Source organism: Prionailurus bengalensis, chromosome A1 (assembly GCF_016509475.1).
Source record: "Prionailurus bengalensis isolate Pbe53 chromosome A1, Fcat_Pben_1.1_paternal_pri, whole genome shotgun sequence".
Taxonomy (NCBI): Eukaryota; Metazoa; Chordata; class Mammalia; order Carnivora; family Felidae; genus Prionailurus; species Prionailurus bengalensis.
The window spans coordinates 65,684,931-65,702,601 of record NC_057343.1 but is presented as its reverse complement, the minus strand read 5'-3'; the positions used below and the strand labels follow the sequence as shown (position 1 = coordinate 65,702,601).

General features: G+C 40.9%; 1 protein-coding gene across 2 annotated transcripts in view; it reads right to left on the bottom strand.

The window, feature by feature from the left end:
* The window catches only part of GPC6 (glypican 6), a 1,119,186-nt gene extending 1,116,220 nt beyond the window's left edge, over positions 1–2,966 (bottom strand). The window contains exon 1 of one of the 2 annotated variants that reach the window (XM_043581540.1): positions 2,037–2,966. In XM_043581540.1, the coding sequence (XP_043437475.1) occupies positions 2,037–2,196 (160 nt within the window). In that variant the 5' untranslated portion in view covers positions 2,197–2,966. The remainder of the gene's footprint in view (positions 1–2,036) is intronic. The other variant, XM_043581530.1, reaches the window with a different exon arrangement.
* Positions 2,967–17,671: the final 14,705 nt, after the last annotated feature.

Sequence of the window (17,671 nt, the reverse complement as noted above, 5' to 3'; positions counted from 1 at the left end):
TTATTTTAACCACTGGAAATGTTCTCAGGAAAGTAAATGGGGAGTACAGAAACTATTTACACTGAAAACCTTCACTTTGATATTAAGGAGCTTTGCGTCATGCCAAGGATGAAGTGCAGTCCCCTGAAAGTCCCATAATCCACTAAAGAATACCGAAACAATTTAAAAATACTGAACTATTTTCTTCTCTGAGATATCATATCTGAAATCATGCTGGGAAATATCTGTGTGTTTAAAAGATACACTTTGAAAAAGCCCAGATTAGAGGAGAAAAAGTTCCTCGAAGAAGTGAGCCACGCTATAAAACCTTTTAAAAGTTGAATTCCCTGAGATTTGGGGAGGAGAAAAAAGCAAAGCTGATCCTTATCAATTAATTAAAAAGAATGAAATAACAGTAGACAAAGGGGAAGGAGAGTTAAGAAACTTAAGGAGCTGTGGGGGCAGTCGCTCTCCATTCACTGATTAACAAATTAAGGAGTTCTGGAAAAGGGAGAAGAAGTGACAGGGACAGAAGAGTGGACTTATAATTCACCACAGGTTCCGCCTCCGACTCACCAGAGGCTGGCTACGTCTGGCTCAGAATTGAAAAAGGCTCCCGGTACTTAATGCTCGGCGCTGTTGGCGTGTGTATGGGCTATCTCCACACAAACACACCCCACCCCCCCCCCCCCATGCTTCAATTTATATAAATGTGTTCATTTCGGTAAAAGTGCAAACCTTCCCTTGCAGGGTGTGCAGATCAACCGTAATAAAATACCAATTCCATTACGTATAGAAACGGGGATGTTTTAAGATCTCTGCAAAGAGCTTTGCCCTCATCGACCAGCTCTTTGGCAACATGCAGGGAGGCTGGTGGAGATTCGGCGTTTTGATTTGACCATCCGAGGTCACTGAGGACTTCAACCGCCGGCTGTGAGCGGCCCGCGCCCTCGCAGCATCTCTCCCGGCCTCTCTCAGCCTCCCTCAGCTGTGCTGCCTCGCAGCCACAGGATTATCTCTCCCCGACACGTTTCATTCACAGAGCCCCGGAGAAGCTCCGAGTCGGTTGGAGCTAAGAGCCGGAAAACACGCACTCGGGCTGCCGCACAAGTTGTTGGAGACCGAGTGCTCCGCACACGCCGGCGCCGAGATAGGGGGTGGGGGCTCCCGGTGCAGGAATGCTAGTGGCCCGGCCGGCGGGCCACCCAGGGCCCGCGGACCCTGGGACAAACCCACCGGCGAGCCACCCGCCTAAGTTGGCGCGGCTTCTGAGAACAGGCGGGCGGCCGAGACCGCGCTCGCGTCCGGCCGCCGCGCCGGGGGTGTCCCCCGAACCACTAGTGACCAACCGCAATCTGGAAAGCACTGAGGACCCGTAACGCGAAAGCCCGCCCCAAGCCCGAAACCGGCAGCCCCAGAACTCCCCAAACCGGCCCGGAACTGCCGACGTGCGGAGGCCGGGTCCCCCCGCCTCGCCCGCCCCCCGGCCCCCGGCCCCGGGCGCCGTGCGCTCTGCCTCCCGGAAGGATCCGGTGAGTGGAGCGAGCGGCGAGGGGAGCCCTCCGCGACTCTCCACCGCCCCCGCCGGCGCGAGGGCGGGAGTGGGGAAGGCGCCACTCAGACTGTGGCGCTGGGCAAACTGCGGCCGCAGTTCTTCCAAGTTTGCCTGAGCGAGAGGCGCGGGGTGGGCGCCCCGCTCGGCGACCTGCCCTCGCGCCGCGGCCGCCCCCGGGCGTCCCGGGCTCCCAGGCCCGCTCGGCCGGAGCCCGCCGCGAAGGGGGCGCACGGGCGCCGGAGCGGAGGGAGAGCGGGCGGGAGGGAAAGAGGGCGCTCCCGCGTGTGCACACAATGAGGCAGCCGAGACGCACACCTTCCCCGCGGGAACAGCCGCCGGAGCATCCGCCGCCCGGCGCGGAGGCAGGGCGTCCGGGAGAGCCCTGCCGGAAAGTGAACACCAACAACTCAGCAACAGGGGGAAGGAGGAGGGCGCCGGGCGGCCCGGGGGGACGTGCGGTCGCCGAAGGCTGCAGCCTGCCGGGCCGCGCGCCCGCGCTTACCTGCGATCTCCTGGTAGGGGATGTCCGCCAGGCTGAATCCCTTGGCACCGTACGCCTGGCGGACCTCGCCGCAGCTCCGAGCCTTCACCTCCGCCCTGGCCGGGAGGGACAGCAGCAGCCCGGAGAGGGGAAGAATCACAGCCCCGATCCAGGAAGGCATGGTGCGACGTGCAAATCCAGCTCGGTAAACCCCAGGGCCCGTGCGCTCTTCACCTTGCCCCTCGAGCCGAAAGCCCGCCAGAGCCAGCGGCGCGCTCCTCGCCGCTGCCCAGCGTCACCCCCTTCCGCCAGCCGAGGGGACGAGCCGCGCAGCCCTCTGGACTGCGCTCAGCAAACTTTTATAAGCCAGATGGAGGATGGCAAGCCAACCAGGGCTGGCTGGGAAAACAGCCGCTTTGCTCCTCTAGCCCCCCAGATCGAAAACGGTGCAGTCAAAACGAGAGAGAGAGAAGGCAGAGGAATGTTTAAAAAACCACCACGGGGGTTCAGAGCTGCGATCCGACTTCCGAGCCGCAGAATCCTAGAGCGCTGCGAGCTCGGCTCGCCCGAGGGTGCAGCGAAGGTGGGAACGCGCGCCGGCTCTCCCGGGGAGGGAGGAGGCGGACAGGCGAGCGCGAGTGTGTGTGTGCGCGCGTGTGTGCCGGGCCGAGCACGGGGTTCTTGGGGACGCGTGTGCGTGGAGGTATGTGTTGGGGATATACTGGATCCAGGGGAAACCTCAGCTTCACACAGGCTGAGGGAGCCTGTGAGAGTCCTCCTGAAATAGGAAGAGAGAAATCCCGGAGACAGACACTGGAGGCTAGAGGGAAGGAGAAAGGAGGGGAGAGGGAGAAACGTGCTACACGGAGCACAGCCGAAATTCAGAGGCAGAGTCGGAGGCAAAACCTGGACTGGATCTCTTGCTACTCCGTAGAAGGAAAAGGGGGAAAAGGAAGCGGTTCTATTTTCTCACTCCCTTCACATCCTTGATACTGATCTCAAACGCTTCCTGTAATGACCGAAGTAAGTGATCTAGAAAGATAAAGTATTTTAAGTCATTGGCATATTTGTTATTAAGCCATACTTTTGTGGACTTAAAGGACAGCGCAATTCCAGTTGTTGCTCTAAATATGAGCAACAATTTATGACCTACTGAAACACAAAGCCCGCGTAGAAATAAACATATAGAGGAACCCCTGAGCTTCAGAGCACAACCATCGCTGTAATTAATTGCCTCATTTGTTTGGCTTTGTGTTTATTTTCTAAAGACAGTTTGTGCACACCGAGACCAGTTTTTTTTTTTTAATTGTTTTGGTTTGGGACTCAAAATTTCACCCTTTTTAATTTCAAATATTACACAATCTTGGATCAGAAATCATTATGCTTATATCTCTAGTGTGTGGAGGAACAGGAAAGCCAAGAAGAAGAAACACAGCAGGGAAGCAATGGGAAACCGAGAGGGTAGGAGTCCGTGGGCTGCACGTAGGAAGGTACTGGGGAGGGAAGTGACTTCTTCCTTCTCCCCAATCTCATATACTGGGCTTAACATTTTCTTCCAAGGTGACAGAATTCTGAACTGGGGAATCAATTAACTTTCTTCCCGTCTTACACTCAAGTTTTGTGAAATGGGATAAAAATGAAAATTCAGGGTAGGTTAATTTCTTATTGACTCTTTTATGTTAATTCACTCTGCTAACCAAAAGCTGGTATGGACCCCCAAAACTCCTGCAACTACTAAGGTAATTAAAGCCAAGACAAAAGAAAAAAAAAAAGATAATGCTTACACACTTGTGAAGCCAAATGTAATTAGATCAGCACATTACTCAAAAATTACTATAGGCTAGTGTGTAATTGTATGGAGCGCACCTATAAAGCTACACATGAAGATGTTTTTCTGATGATGGCTGTTAATGACCAGAATGACTCATGAAATTTAAGTCCTTCTGTTTTCTATTTGTTATCATCACAACACATTAGGTACATCTTCCTCTCTTTGATTAATTCCTCATTTCTTACTCCACCAAAAAGCTCTCAAGTTCCAACCTCATTTATGCCATGGAAATGCTTAAAAATGTAAAGCCGACTTGTTTACAAATTGACTTTCTCGTCTTCAAAACCCCATATCGAAACATTTCTTTCTGAAAGCAATGGTCACATACGTGTTTTTCTCCTAAAATTTTGGTGCAATTTTTGTCTTCATGATGTTGTGCTAACTCGCTGACCCTTAGGTCACTGAACTCATTTTCCTCAACTTGTAAAATCGAGATGAGAACAAAATATACTCTAGTGTCTTTGTTGGCAAAGGATAAGACGATATGAATAGAAATTTCTGTAACCAAGTCATTATTTCTCTGATATTTGACATGATTTCATTCAAACTTCACTTTCTATCGTAGCCAGGTGATAGGTATCGTCTGCTCCTGAGGAAGAGGTAAATAGACAGTTACCTGTACCCTATCATCTCATTTTCATTTACCCTGACCCTAGCAGTAAATAGCAGATGATGCAATAAAAAGAATGTTTGAGGTGGAGGAAGGGTGGGTAAAAACACAGTATATGTGGTTTAAATTATTTAAAAATCAATGAATCATTAAGTATTCAATGAGCATTCAATGCAACTACACAAAACTAGGTTATTGTACATAAGGAATTATAACTTAATCAAGCATAAATAAATCACTTTAATCCCATCAGGAGGATGAAACAACGTAGAGTAGGTTTGTGAATGCCAGTCAGACCAAAGAATTAAGTAACCTGCCTTACAGGTGTTCTCAACCCCTACATGGTCCACTTGTTGGGTAATGCAACACTTTTGACGTGGTGGAAGAGGCAAAGTCCAACTTTCCAGCTAAGGGCAACAGCACAGCCTAGATGAGGTATTGGAATGAGTACTGAATGACGTGGACGTTGATAGAAAAAGCCTAACTAGAAAGAAAAGAGCTCATATTAGGGAGAAGCTGGCATTTGGTCTAGACCGAAAAAAAAAAGGTTAGCTGAAGGACTTAAGCTCTCGCAGTAGAGTTTACATTGTATATAATAAGAAAAAAGGGCATTGAAGAACATCAATCCAGAGGAAGCAAGCACATAGAAGCAAAAGAAAGGTAAGAAAGAGAAACACATAGAGCTCTGCCATAAAGGTAAAGCTTTCAAGTGGTTGAGACCAGAATAGGAAGGAGGGTAGCAGATAGAAAGAAGGTGAAGGTAAATTTTCCCAGAAGGATTAGCATGATTTGGTCTTTGGTTCAACACATGCACGTGTGCATGCGTGCACACACACACACACAAAATAAGGAAGACATTTTAAAATTGTGAGTCTCATTGAGAAAATATGGTATATTTATTAGGACAATAAGATTCTTTTTTTTTTTTTCAACGTTTATTTATTTTTGGGACAGAGAGAGACAGAGCATGAAATGGGGAGGGGCAGAGAGAGAGGGAGACACAGAATCGGAAACAGGCTCCAGGCTCTGAGCCATCAGCCCAGAGCCTGATGCGGGGCTCGAACTCCCGGACCGCGAGATCGTGACCTGGCTGAAGTCGGACGCTTAACCGACTGCGCCACCCAGGCACCCCAGGATAATAAGATTCTTGTTTATGGAGTGTTTTCACACCCCAGCTGTTTTTCACAACCCTTTTGGGGCATAAGATGAATGGAACCTCAGAGACTTTGAGTTGTAGGGGAAAAGGACTAAGTCTCAAGAAGCAGCCATAGTTAGTAGGCAAACAGAGCAGCCCATGGCCTACTCCACAGTCAAGGGCTCTTCCTTCTTCCCCTAAGTCTGATTGCATCTGGGGGCATTGTGCTAGCACCAAGAGATGAATCACAATTGGCCTAAGCCAGCCATGGCAATCCTTTCCCTTTTCTATTAAATACTTCAGAGATTGGCATAAGACCAATTTCTGGTGAATGAGATGTAAGGAAATTTCTGGGAAACATTATTTTCCCTGATTAAAGGCAAGAACTATAGGAGCAGAAAGGTCTTTTTATCTTAGCCTCCTGCCTTCTTAGAGCTAATTGACCATCTTGTGACTAGGAGACAAGACACTGCTAACAGGCAAAGAACAGAGGATGGAAAGAACCTAGATTTTTTTTAAATTTCCTATTTGTTTCACCAAACCAGCCCTGGGACTGCCAACCTCTGAACTTCTTGTTAAATAATTCATAAATATCTTTGTAGTGCCACTACAAATGCCACTATCGGTTGGTTATTCTGCTGTTTACAAATAAAAGCAATATAAATGTATAGAGAAAACTAAGGGAAGAATAAGGGAAGTGAAGGCAAGAGACAGGGGTTAGTTGCAAATGTAAGAAAAGAACAAAATTAGGTAGCACCATGGCATCCATGTTAGTAGATTTTCAGTCATGAAGCAAATCGTGGTAGACATCAAGGACAAGGAAGGCAGAGAAAATGGTACTTGTATAATGATAAAGAGCCTTACTGGAAACTTCAACAGAAACATTTTAATAAAACAATGGGGTGGATGCCAGACCACATGGAATTGTATATGAAGTGGATGGAGAGAATATGGAAACATCAAGGTATAACTAATTTCAATGTGGTAGCTCCATGTGGAAGAGGGGGGCAGGGTCATCAGGGAATGCTTTCCAGAAGAAGCTTCTAAGTAAGACTGCAAGGAAGAAAGAGACTAGACATGGTAAGAGATTGAAATTCAGTATGATATGATTTGTAGGATAATTTTAAACATTTCTCTGTTTTATTTGCATTTTGTAAGTTTTCTACAGTAAATGTAAGTTCTTTATGATGAAAAAGACATTATTTTGCAATAAATATGTCACACTTTCAACAAATGCAAATAACACTTGTGGTCATGTTTTATACAGTAAAGGGGTCTTACCATTATCTCATATATGGAAAACAAATAGATGTTAATACTTTTCTCAGTAAGATAACAACCTCGTGGTATGAAAGTTCTTGTTAATTTTTGAAAGCCTTGAATTTAAATAAAAAGACACGGAGTTCCTGGGTGACTCAGTTGGTTAAGCATCCAACTTCGGCTTAGGTCATGGTCTCAAGGTTCGAGGGTCGAGCCCCACATTGGGCTCTGTGCTGACAGCTCAGAGCCTGGAGCCTGTTTCAAATACTGTGTCTCCCTCTCTCTTTCTGCCCCTCCCCAACTTGTGTGCGCGCTCACTCTCTTTCTCTCTCTCTCTCTCTCTCTCTCAAAAATAGACATTTAAATAAATAAAATAAAAATTTTTTAAAAGACACAGTTACAGAATTTACTATTCTTTTGCTCATTTATACCAATGCATGAATGAGAAACAGCATGAATTTTAGGGTTTTTTTTTTTCTTTTGTGCATTTAGATCAAGCAGGACCAATAATTTCAAACGAAATCCCATGAAAACAAGAGAATGGTTTTCAAGTGTCTATTCCACATCTTCGCTTGGCACAAATCAAAATCACTTAGTTAACCTGCCTCTTGAAAAACAGAGCCTATAATGAAAAAGCTGTCAGAAATTTAACAGTAGCTTGCCTGGTGCCTGGATAATGGGAAGGTTGCTGAGTTAACAGGGAAAGAAAAGGTAAACTTGGGTGAATAATGACCAAAAATGGTGGTGAAAATGATGTGGGGTTTTTTGTTTTGTTTTGTTTTGTTTTTTTGCCAAGGTTTGTACCCAACCAAATTGTAATAGTGCATTTAACATTTATTGAGCGTTAAGAGTACACCCAGTATTAATATAAACCAATTAAAATTGTATCTTTAGGGCAGATGAGGACCAGCTGGGTTGCTAATGATCTCTTGGGGAAAGCCAAACACTGAGGGACAACAGATTCTTCTTGTCTTACAATATTCTTCAAATGTGGCCAGAGCTGTTTGGGTTCAGTGGACGGAATTGTGTGATCTGCTTAATCAGAGTTTTGCCTAGTGGTGATGTCAGAGTTTAGGCAAGAGAAATGAAAGAGCTCTAATTATTCAATTATATGTATTTTTCATATATGCTAGAAGAATAGACAATGAAAGTATTTCATACATTCTTAGGCATTACTCATATTTACTTGAAATATTACTGACAATCCTCAAGCAGGTATAAATAGGAAATATGTTAAGACATTACAATGATTTAAAACGCTATTTTCAATTTTTTATGTTTATTAATGATCCAGGAACTCAGTCTCTATTGATTCTAAGAGAGATTCATGCCTAGTAATACATCTTAGGTCATAAAGTACATTTAATGTCAAGTAACAAAATATTTACTTTCAAAATTGGTGTTAAGACCACTTTCTGCCTTGGAACAATCTTGGCAAATGTAATACTGGCTAAGCACCATTTTATGCCATCATTAGAAAAGCTTATTGTACATAAGGAAGAGAGTTTCATTTTGACTTTATGGCCCACAATATTAATAGATGCCTTCAATAATGTCATTATTTAAAGCTCACGTGTTTTTGAAGTATTTCCAAATGAGATATGTAAATGTGAGAGTGACACAAATGAAAATCCTATAGCAGATTAATAAACTTGCATTTTTGTAGTTCATAAAAGAGGATCATTTAACCTTGTCTTACTTGTTATAAATTCAGATATTAATGTTATGAGAGATGATTCTGGAGCTAAGCAGTAATTTGACATACCTAGATTATTGGAACCATACATCTTGGCAGTGGCTTCTCCAGGTCTTTGCTTTTGTGAAAGATGAATGGAGCTGTGCATACTCTTCAGATCATCTGGCACCATAAGCAATGACCTTCTCTTTTTTTTAATTTTAATTCCACTTAGTTAACACAGTGTAATATTAGTTTCAGGTGTACAATATAGTGATTCAACACTTCCATACGTCACCCGGTGCTCATCACAAGCGCCCTTCTTAATCCTCAGCACTTATTTGACCCATCCCCCCACCCACCTCCTCTCTGGTAACCATCTGTAACAAAGACCTTAAGGCAAGTGGAAGAGAACCAGGATTTTTCCACAGGGAAGAGCTTCACATGTTGCTGATTTTCATCAGTGGAATACCTTAATTCTCTTTACTATAATTTCTCAGATTCTAAAAACTCTGGGTTAATTATTATTAATTATCCCAGTGTTAAAGAAGCAGTATGACAGACTTGGCTTTGGAAAAAAACGAATATTTATGAAACCATGAAATAGTGCTGTTGTTAGCTATTTTACTACATACAGGTATCTGCTTTTTTAAACTATCTCTGTAGAATTTCAGTCCTTCTAAGGACACTACTCTGAAGGAACAGTAAGATAATTTTCTGGTTAAGCTTTCCTTTTTTACCCTAATGTCTCCACAAAAGAGGAGCAAAACAAAACAAAACAAAAGTTACTTAGAAAAATAAGCTACCAAATTGTTTAATTGGTTAGAATCAGAAGAAATCCAGGACCATACTTCGATGTGAAATTACTTTTAACAATGGTAGGTGATCTGAATATTCTAAAATTCAATAATCAACATATTCAAAGCTTTTAATTTGAGGAGTTATCTAATAACAATGATTAAATTTATTTAATTTTATTATAGGTTAGGATAGATACTGGCAAGAAAACAAAAAGGAAATGGAAATTTTAAGTGGATTCTGCCTCATCCACTGGTGCATGTAAGTCAACAAAACTTCTTTGTTGAGGGTTACACCTTAAAGCAGTATTGGTTTTTTTCAGTGGAAAGCTGATGGACAGGGTAGAAGAAATGTTCTTGAGGTCAGGCCGACAAGATACCTTTTCTCTATTCAGTGGCTACAGTCACAAAATATCCCAGTTAAAAACTATCCAAAAACTATCATTCTTAAGAAAGAGAAGGTAGGAGAAAGCAGCCAGGTTGTACTAAATTATAACTCTACAAAGAAAAACTCACACTCCTAATGGAACCAAGTAAATAGTCCTAATGGGACCAGGTAAATAGTAACATACCAATAACATACCATGAATTTTAAAATTCACTGATAAATTTTACTTTCCCCTTTGACAAAGATTATGATCATGTTATGAAGAAGACAGACTGACTCCAAAAAACAAAAATACTGATTCTATGAAATAGTGAATATCATCTCTTAGGCAAGTTACAAGGATAATGTTTTCAATAATAACTCATACTTATATAGCTTTTCAAATTCTACCATTCACCTTCATGGTTAGAATGAATATACATGGACACAGAGGTCCAAAGAAGATTTTCTTCCTCCACTTAGCCATTACTATGAATAATAACTAGAATTTAGCAATAAAATGTGCTTCACACTAAGCCTGGAAAACAACTTCTCAATGTGACCAGGCAAATCCTGTAACATATTTTCTATCAATGCTAATATTTTCACTGAGTTTTATGCATAAGTGGGTTTTTTTGTTTCTTCTCCTACAAGTACTCACAAATGTGCCCTCACCTCCCATAGAGAGCAAAGTTTCCTAAGCGGTCTATGACAACACTACACCCAAAGTGTGTCACATTTTAAAAGATCAGTAAACACTAAGGAAAAGAATAAGAAACCTTTAGGTTTACAGCCTGCATAGCAAATACAAACTAGCAATAATTTTTAGACCTGTGGTTAAGAAAACAGCATTGATCTTGATGTATGTCATTTATTGGTAACTCAAAATCTAAACAAACTTAACTCCACTGAATTCCATAAAATATTTACGGCTAACATCCCCCATTCTTTATCAGCTACAAAAAAAAGTACAATAGATTTAATTTCATATAAAATATCGTCATTTTCTTTTTTACTTGAAGAATATGCCACTGTTTGTCTTTAGAGTCTGAATTCACTTCTAAGGAATCATTTCTAACACTTGGCTCTATATTAACTTCACACATTTTATTACATTTCAGGGGGAAAGAATTAAATGTGATGGAGTAAATCTAGTGTCTTTTTTAAGTTACTTGGAGAAAAGAAAAAGTCTGAGCTTGGAAGTTGGAAGTTCCATCCGCTAACGATCTGTTTCCAGGGAGGTGTCCGAGGCAAGCAGAGCAGCAGTGGGCACTGTGCCTTCAGTTTTCTCCTGATGTTCATTTGCAATCATAGCCAATCAATGTCGAGGACATTACTAAGCAATCCGGTGCTGTTTGCTTTTAATTGGTAAACTATCTTCCAAAAATAACATCTTTGGGCTTCACAACACCCTAGTCATAGAGCCATTACGGAATGAATGTCTTTACTGTACAAGAGGACCTCTATGAATAATGAATAGGGCTCTATTTTTCCTGGGAAACAGACATGTACCGGCATGTTCGTGGTAATGAACAGTATTGTGAGTGTGCACAGCATAGGATGCTACCTCTGGTCTGACTTCTACCTTAATTTAAGTAGATAACTGATTTTAAAACCCCACGGAGGGTCAAACAACCTTATTTTAAACTTGGAGCATGCTGCCTGGTTTATATGTTGCTTTTACAACTTTAAAATGATGATTTAATACAAAACTTGAGGAGATGGAGGATCATGTTACGGTCTCTAAGGGGCAAGGCTGGCTTACACAAATATGAGAGGAAAAGAAAGAACATTTGAACATGGCATTTAAGGAAGTAGAATTTCGTCTTTACTTTAAACTTCACAAAAACATAGTTGAATCATGAATCTCCTGAGCGCATATAAAAAGTAATTTTGTGCTGTGCAAAGTGTAACTAAATTTAGATATTTGTGCAAGAGATAGTTCACAAAATAACTGATGAAAAGTGAGATCTAAGATTTCAAAATGATAATGACCTTGGAATGTGTTTAAAACTATTGGGCTTTTCCTTTAGGAAGATCATGAAAGAGCTTAATGTATTTTGTAAATTACTTCCATAATGATTTCACTTACAAAGAATATAATTTGCTAGTCTATTTTCATAATGAATGAGAGCTTAATGAATCACACATACTTCACCATTCAACAGAAATATGGGGCATCACAGCCCTGAATTGAAATAGTCATTATAAGAAGCCTTTGGACTTTGGCAAGAAGATTTTAAGTTTTTTTTTTCTTTCTGTGTTTTGGGTTAAAGCGTGTTCCTGTTCAAGTTGATTCAAAGAATGAGTTAACCATCATGAAAAATTATTGTTCATTGCAATTGGTATCAACTCAAATGGAAAGTTTCATATTTGTGTAACGGTTATGAATTTTCACAGGACACAAACTCAGGTGTAAGGAATGGAACTTCCTTTGGTTTCCTATAATGGAACTTAATTTCGATCCTAAGTCTCTCTTCTACTCAGTAGCAGGAAATTTAACCTTGCCAAGTCAATGTACATGTAGTCACCTAAGAATTTTCTCAGACGTATCTCCCTCCCCAGGGAGGGTTCATTTGGTCCGTGTGGAGATGGTGAGACGTTTGGGCATTGGTGAAAACAAATCACCTGATTGTTGGTCATGGTTATTTTCTGGGACAGCATTATCTGAGATTAACAGATCTTCTTCCGGTCCCTGACTTCTCACCTAGAATCCTGCACCTCCACAAGTGTGTGTCAACTGCCAGTAGTGGTAGCTTTCTTTGCCTCAACTTACCTCTGCCCTCTGTGGGCTGCCCTCCTGCACCTCCAGCAGTTATCTCAGTTCACATGCATCCTTTCTGTATTGATTTCACTGCTCCCTTTCCATTGCAGTACAAGGGACGTTAGAGACAATACAGACTACAGTGTCTCCAGGTAGGAGAGTGCAAATGCACATCTCCACCCTCTGGAGACCCTGATCCTATCAAGGTTCAGCCCACACAGAGCACACAGGGAAACTACATTCTATTAGCTTCCAGCCTTCTGTCTTCTCCCTCACCCAGCATTTTTATTAGAATGGAGTGAGAAAATGACTCTTGCTTCATATGTGTTGCATTCATTCTAATTTATTGCTTATGGCTTCCACAAGAGACCTTGTTTTTCCTTCAGAACTTAGACTCCTTGAGTTGTACGTGAATCACTAACTGCAGGCACACTCAGGAGGCTCTTAGTGCTTCCAAAAGGGGAAAGGGAGGGACTGTTCTGTAAACCTTAATCAACCAAGGCAGGGCCTCAGAGTGATTCTACAGGTTCAAGCCATTGAACAACTTGAGGCATCCGGTTAACTCCGTGCACACATGCAAGCGTGCGTGTGTGTGCGTGAATGTGTGTACACGCATACATGCATATGGACACGCATGAACAAGCAAGAGAGTGTTAGTGTGAGTTTGGAAAGTATCTCAAATACGAGAAATGAGGACATGGCCTATGTGTGTCCAGGTGTAGGCTTGGGGCACTGCCCCCCGATCCAAAATGACATACCAGGCCTGGTTATCCCAGCAACTGGAGAGAAACAGTTTTGACAAAAGATATTTCAAAGCCCAGGGGGCCCTGAACTGTGAAAGAGGGACAAGGGAGAACTCCGCTTGTCCAAATTTAGGGCAATCCTGTCTGTGGATGGACTTCCACGTGTACATTGGCTTCAGGTACTGGGAATGTGATGGTAATCTTTCTCAGCTTTTCACGTCAACTCCACAACTTGTGACAACTCTGATTTCTCTAAATAGACTATTTATACAGCCCATTTATTCATAAAAACATTTATCAAATATACATATCACATATAGGGCCCTATTGAGTTGAGGTCCTTTCAAGTTTAATTTTTTTTTCTTGATAATTGGATAAGAAGAGGTGGTATAGTAGAAGGCCTCAAGAAGAACAAACAAATACAGAGACCATGCCTTCAAAACTTTCAATCTCAGGCATACTTACAAAGGTATGTTTTACTATTATTTCTTTAAGGAATACCACTTCAACTCCATTAATTAGTGTAGTATATTTTAATGTAACTATGGGCCACATTATGATTTATGTCTTATGGATCGACAACTGGCCTCTTTATATAACTTTCCTAAGAGCAACCAAAGCAGGGGTCTGGCTACACTTAGAATGGTGACTTTGATACACTAATTGAAAGAGTAGTGGCTCAGAATATCCAGAATTTTGGGTTTTGTTTGTTAAATTTGATTATTCCAAACCCTAGAAAAAGGTCTTCCCTGTAACTGGCACTCAATTAGGACTTGAGAATCTGAAGAATCTGAGAATGAATAAAATGATCAATTTAGTGGATTTAGCCGTTCTGACATTCGCCATCTTCATGTACCCTCAAGCCCGACAAGCCTAAGGTCATTTTGAACCTATTGAATATTTTCCAATACATTTTGGAGAAAATTTTAATTTCTTCGTGATGGAGTTTAGTATTTTAACTGGCTACAAACAGCAGAATAAACAGTAATCTCTTGACTATTACCTTGCAAAAGATCCTAAAATCATCAGTTTTCAATACTTGAACATATGATATTAATTCTGATTCAAAAGCAGTCAAATGATCATAACCTTTCAAGAAAATGAAATTTAAATTAGAATAAGAAAACTTATCTTAGATTTTCAGAAGAGCGTTAAGGGTCAGGAGGAGAGTCAATTTTGCAAATGAGTTAACGTGTGCTATTAGAATTCATACTCAAGGAATACAATAAGTTAGCCAGAAAATGGTAAGGATGTGCACATGTCCAGAGACTTACAGGTGCGCTATATAGGAAAAGAAATGCTGATCCTCTATTCAAACCAATTTAAAACCTCACACTAGCTCTACCAGTAGCATCAAACTAACACAAAGATATTGCAGCCAATCAGGATGCTATTATCCTTCCAGTAGCTAAACCAATCAATAGTTTATTCCTCCCCAAGACCTATTATCAAGCCTGGCACTGTCTTATATGAGGTTTTCAACATAAATAAAGGTACACCTCTTGCTCTCCAAGAGCTTATGGTCTAGTTTTCACAGAAAGAGGGAGGGATGGCACATAACATTTATTGAGTCCCTCGTGTTTTTCTGCCATTGTTGTGTATGATTTCAACCAAATAAAACCCTATGAAAAAAACGGAATTCAAAATTGGATTTGTTCTTACCACTACACCACATTGCAAGAATCACAATTCAGATTTTCAGTGTCGATAAGGGCATCTTGCGTCTAGAAAACGTTATCTTTTGACTATTCTGACTATTTTCATGTTTAAAGTCATTGTAGAAGTCTGAGGACCTGGATAGCTGGTCTGTGCTATCTGCTGTGCTAAATTTATGTGTTCATGAACATAAATAATACAAATATATTTACATATATGTAATGTATCAAGTGTCTTGATTTCTGGCTCTTATTTAGTTTTCATGGTAAATATATTCTGTACCCCTGGAAATTCTGCATTTTGAGCTCATTACACAAGAACTAAAAACTGTACAAATGTATCAATCTATTACATCTCCATTATAAATATTTGGAAATTATCCAGATCTTCAGTAAATTCTGGGAAGTATTGGTAGCAAGGAACATGTATGATTGAATCCTGTTATTATAATGGCTATATATTAACTGTTATTTCTCATTATAGTTGTTTTGGCTACCATTTATATTTATACCCAGTGGTATAGGAACATCACTGAAATAATGAACTGTGTGATAGTGGTGATTAATAGTATTTGAAGTAAAGTATTCATTTTTAAATTATTTGATTCCTGGGGTTCGTGGGTGGCTCAGTAGGTTGAGCATCTGACTTGGGCTCAGGTCATGATTTCAGGGTTTGTGAAAGTTCAAGCCCCACATCCGGCTTTCTGCTGTCAGTGTGGAAACAGCTTCAGATCTTCTCTGTCTCCCTCGCTCTCTGCCCCTCCCCTGCTCGTACTCGTACTCTCTCTCGCTCAAAAATAAATAAACATTAAAAAAATACTTTAAGGGGCGCCTGGTGGCGCAGTCGGTTGAGCGTCCGACTTCAGCCAGGTCACGATCTCGCGGTCCGTGAGTTCGAGCCCCGCGTCAGGCTCTGGGCTGATGGCTCAGAGCCTGGAGCCTGTTTCCGATTCTGTGTCTCCCTCTCTCTCTGCCCCTCCCCCGTTCATGCTCTGTCTCTCTCTGTCCCAAAAATAAATAAACGTTGAAAAAAAAAAATTAAAAAAAAATACTTTAAAAAAATTACTTGACCCCTCGTAGAGTGTTAACTAATGGCTGGCAATTACTTTTCTATTATGTGCTAACTCCAAGTGATTTGAGGATGGCTCTGAGGTCACTTCTAGCCTTAGAGAAAAAAAGGTACCTGCTAGATTAGGAAAGTCTGTCATGAGACAGGGGGAGGTGAGTGGTGGAATTCACGCTACTTGTTTGTCCTCCCTGATCTAGATTGCAAGTTAAATAATCCTATAAAATTTCTTTTCTAATGTAAAATCAGCTTATCTATTAAGACAGAGCAAACTGATTAACACATCTCTCTACCAATTGCCAAAATGGAGATTCATTTTCTTATCATAAAGAACAGGAGAGAGAATCTTTGGGATGGGAGATTTCAATGATAAAAACCATTTTAATGAAATGTGCTCTACATTTCAAAACCATATTCTAAATTCATGATTGAAGATCTAAGAAATAAAGAGCAGCTATAGCTCTACATTTTCAACATTTTCTTGTTGTCTTTTTTATCAGATTTTGCTAAAATTGGGGAGGGGAAAGTGGTTCATATTTTAAGAATCAGCAGTCTCATAAACTATTTCTCCTGACTTAACATCTTTATAATAAAAAATCTACTATAATAAATTCATTGCTAGGTTGTATTTTTATTACCACAATCTCCCCCATGAGTTCTCAGTTAAAAATATTCTGGGGGAGGCAGAGAAATGTCACTTCTGTCAGAACATAATTCTCCACCTGCTGGGGGAAAAAAAAAAAACACATATAGTTTGTGCTAGTTGCCTGTTATTTTTTTAAGCATTGATATATAAGCTTATATATTTATAGCAAATTAAAAAAATAGATGGGCGTACATTATACAATAAGTCATTGTTATCAAAGTAACCGTCATAAATTGTTAAGTGTCTAATATGCATCTCAAACTTCCAGCAGAAAAAAGTAAAAAGAGCCTAAATCTCTAAAACAAAAATGATGAAAAAAAAATAGTACTAAATTCATAATCTTAGTATCTATTCATGAAAGATAGTCATATTTTTCTTTTTTATTATGAAATAAAAGTGTATTGATTCAATTCCAAAATTTATTAATTTGTCTTGGGCTACTTTTAAAATTTGAATAAACATATTCTGAGTTTTAAAAAAATCTGCTTTGTGACTATGAAAATTGTGTCTAAACTACCCCAGGCTATGAGGAGCTACCTTTAGAAAGTATCTAATGACAGCTTCTCACGTCTGCATTTAAATCCGACAGTCATCAGGTGCTTACACTGATACTAAGATTTGACCCATTAAATTCAAATCTGCCTGTATGTTTGCTGTGGGCTAGGGCAATAATCTAAGATTTAAAAATTATCTCAACTCGGTCAGCGTAAGGGTAAAAATGACTTACTCTACTCATTCTAAAGATTCTCAGATCCTATTTCTGGAATTACTCTTGTATTGACTTTTCTCTATCCCTACCAACACTGCCTCATTCCAGAACTTCACCATTTTTTTACCATATATAATATCCTTGATTCAAAGCTCTTAACTCTACGTCACTCTTCATAGCAACAGAGTCATCTCTGATGGAGAAAATCCAAAAACTGTGAAGTTATTCACTACTTTAAAAGAGCAGCACGAAAAGACCTGGTTTAAGTGCAACTCTCCGGTGTTATTTCCTTGAACTAGACTGGACTTTCAATATTCCCTGAATACCTGGTACTCTTTTGTGACACTGTCTTATTCAACTCTCCCTTTCTGCCATCTTTTCCTTGTGTTTTAATATAT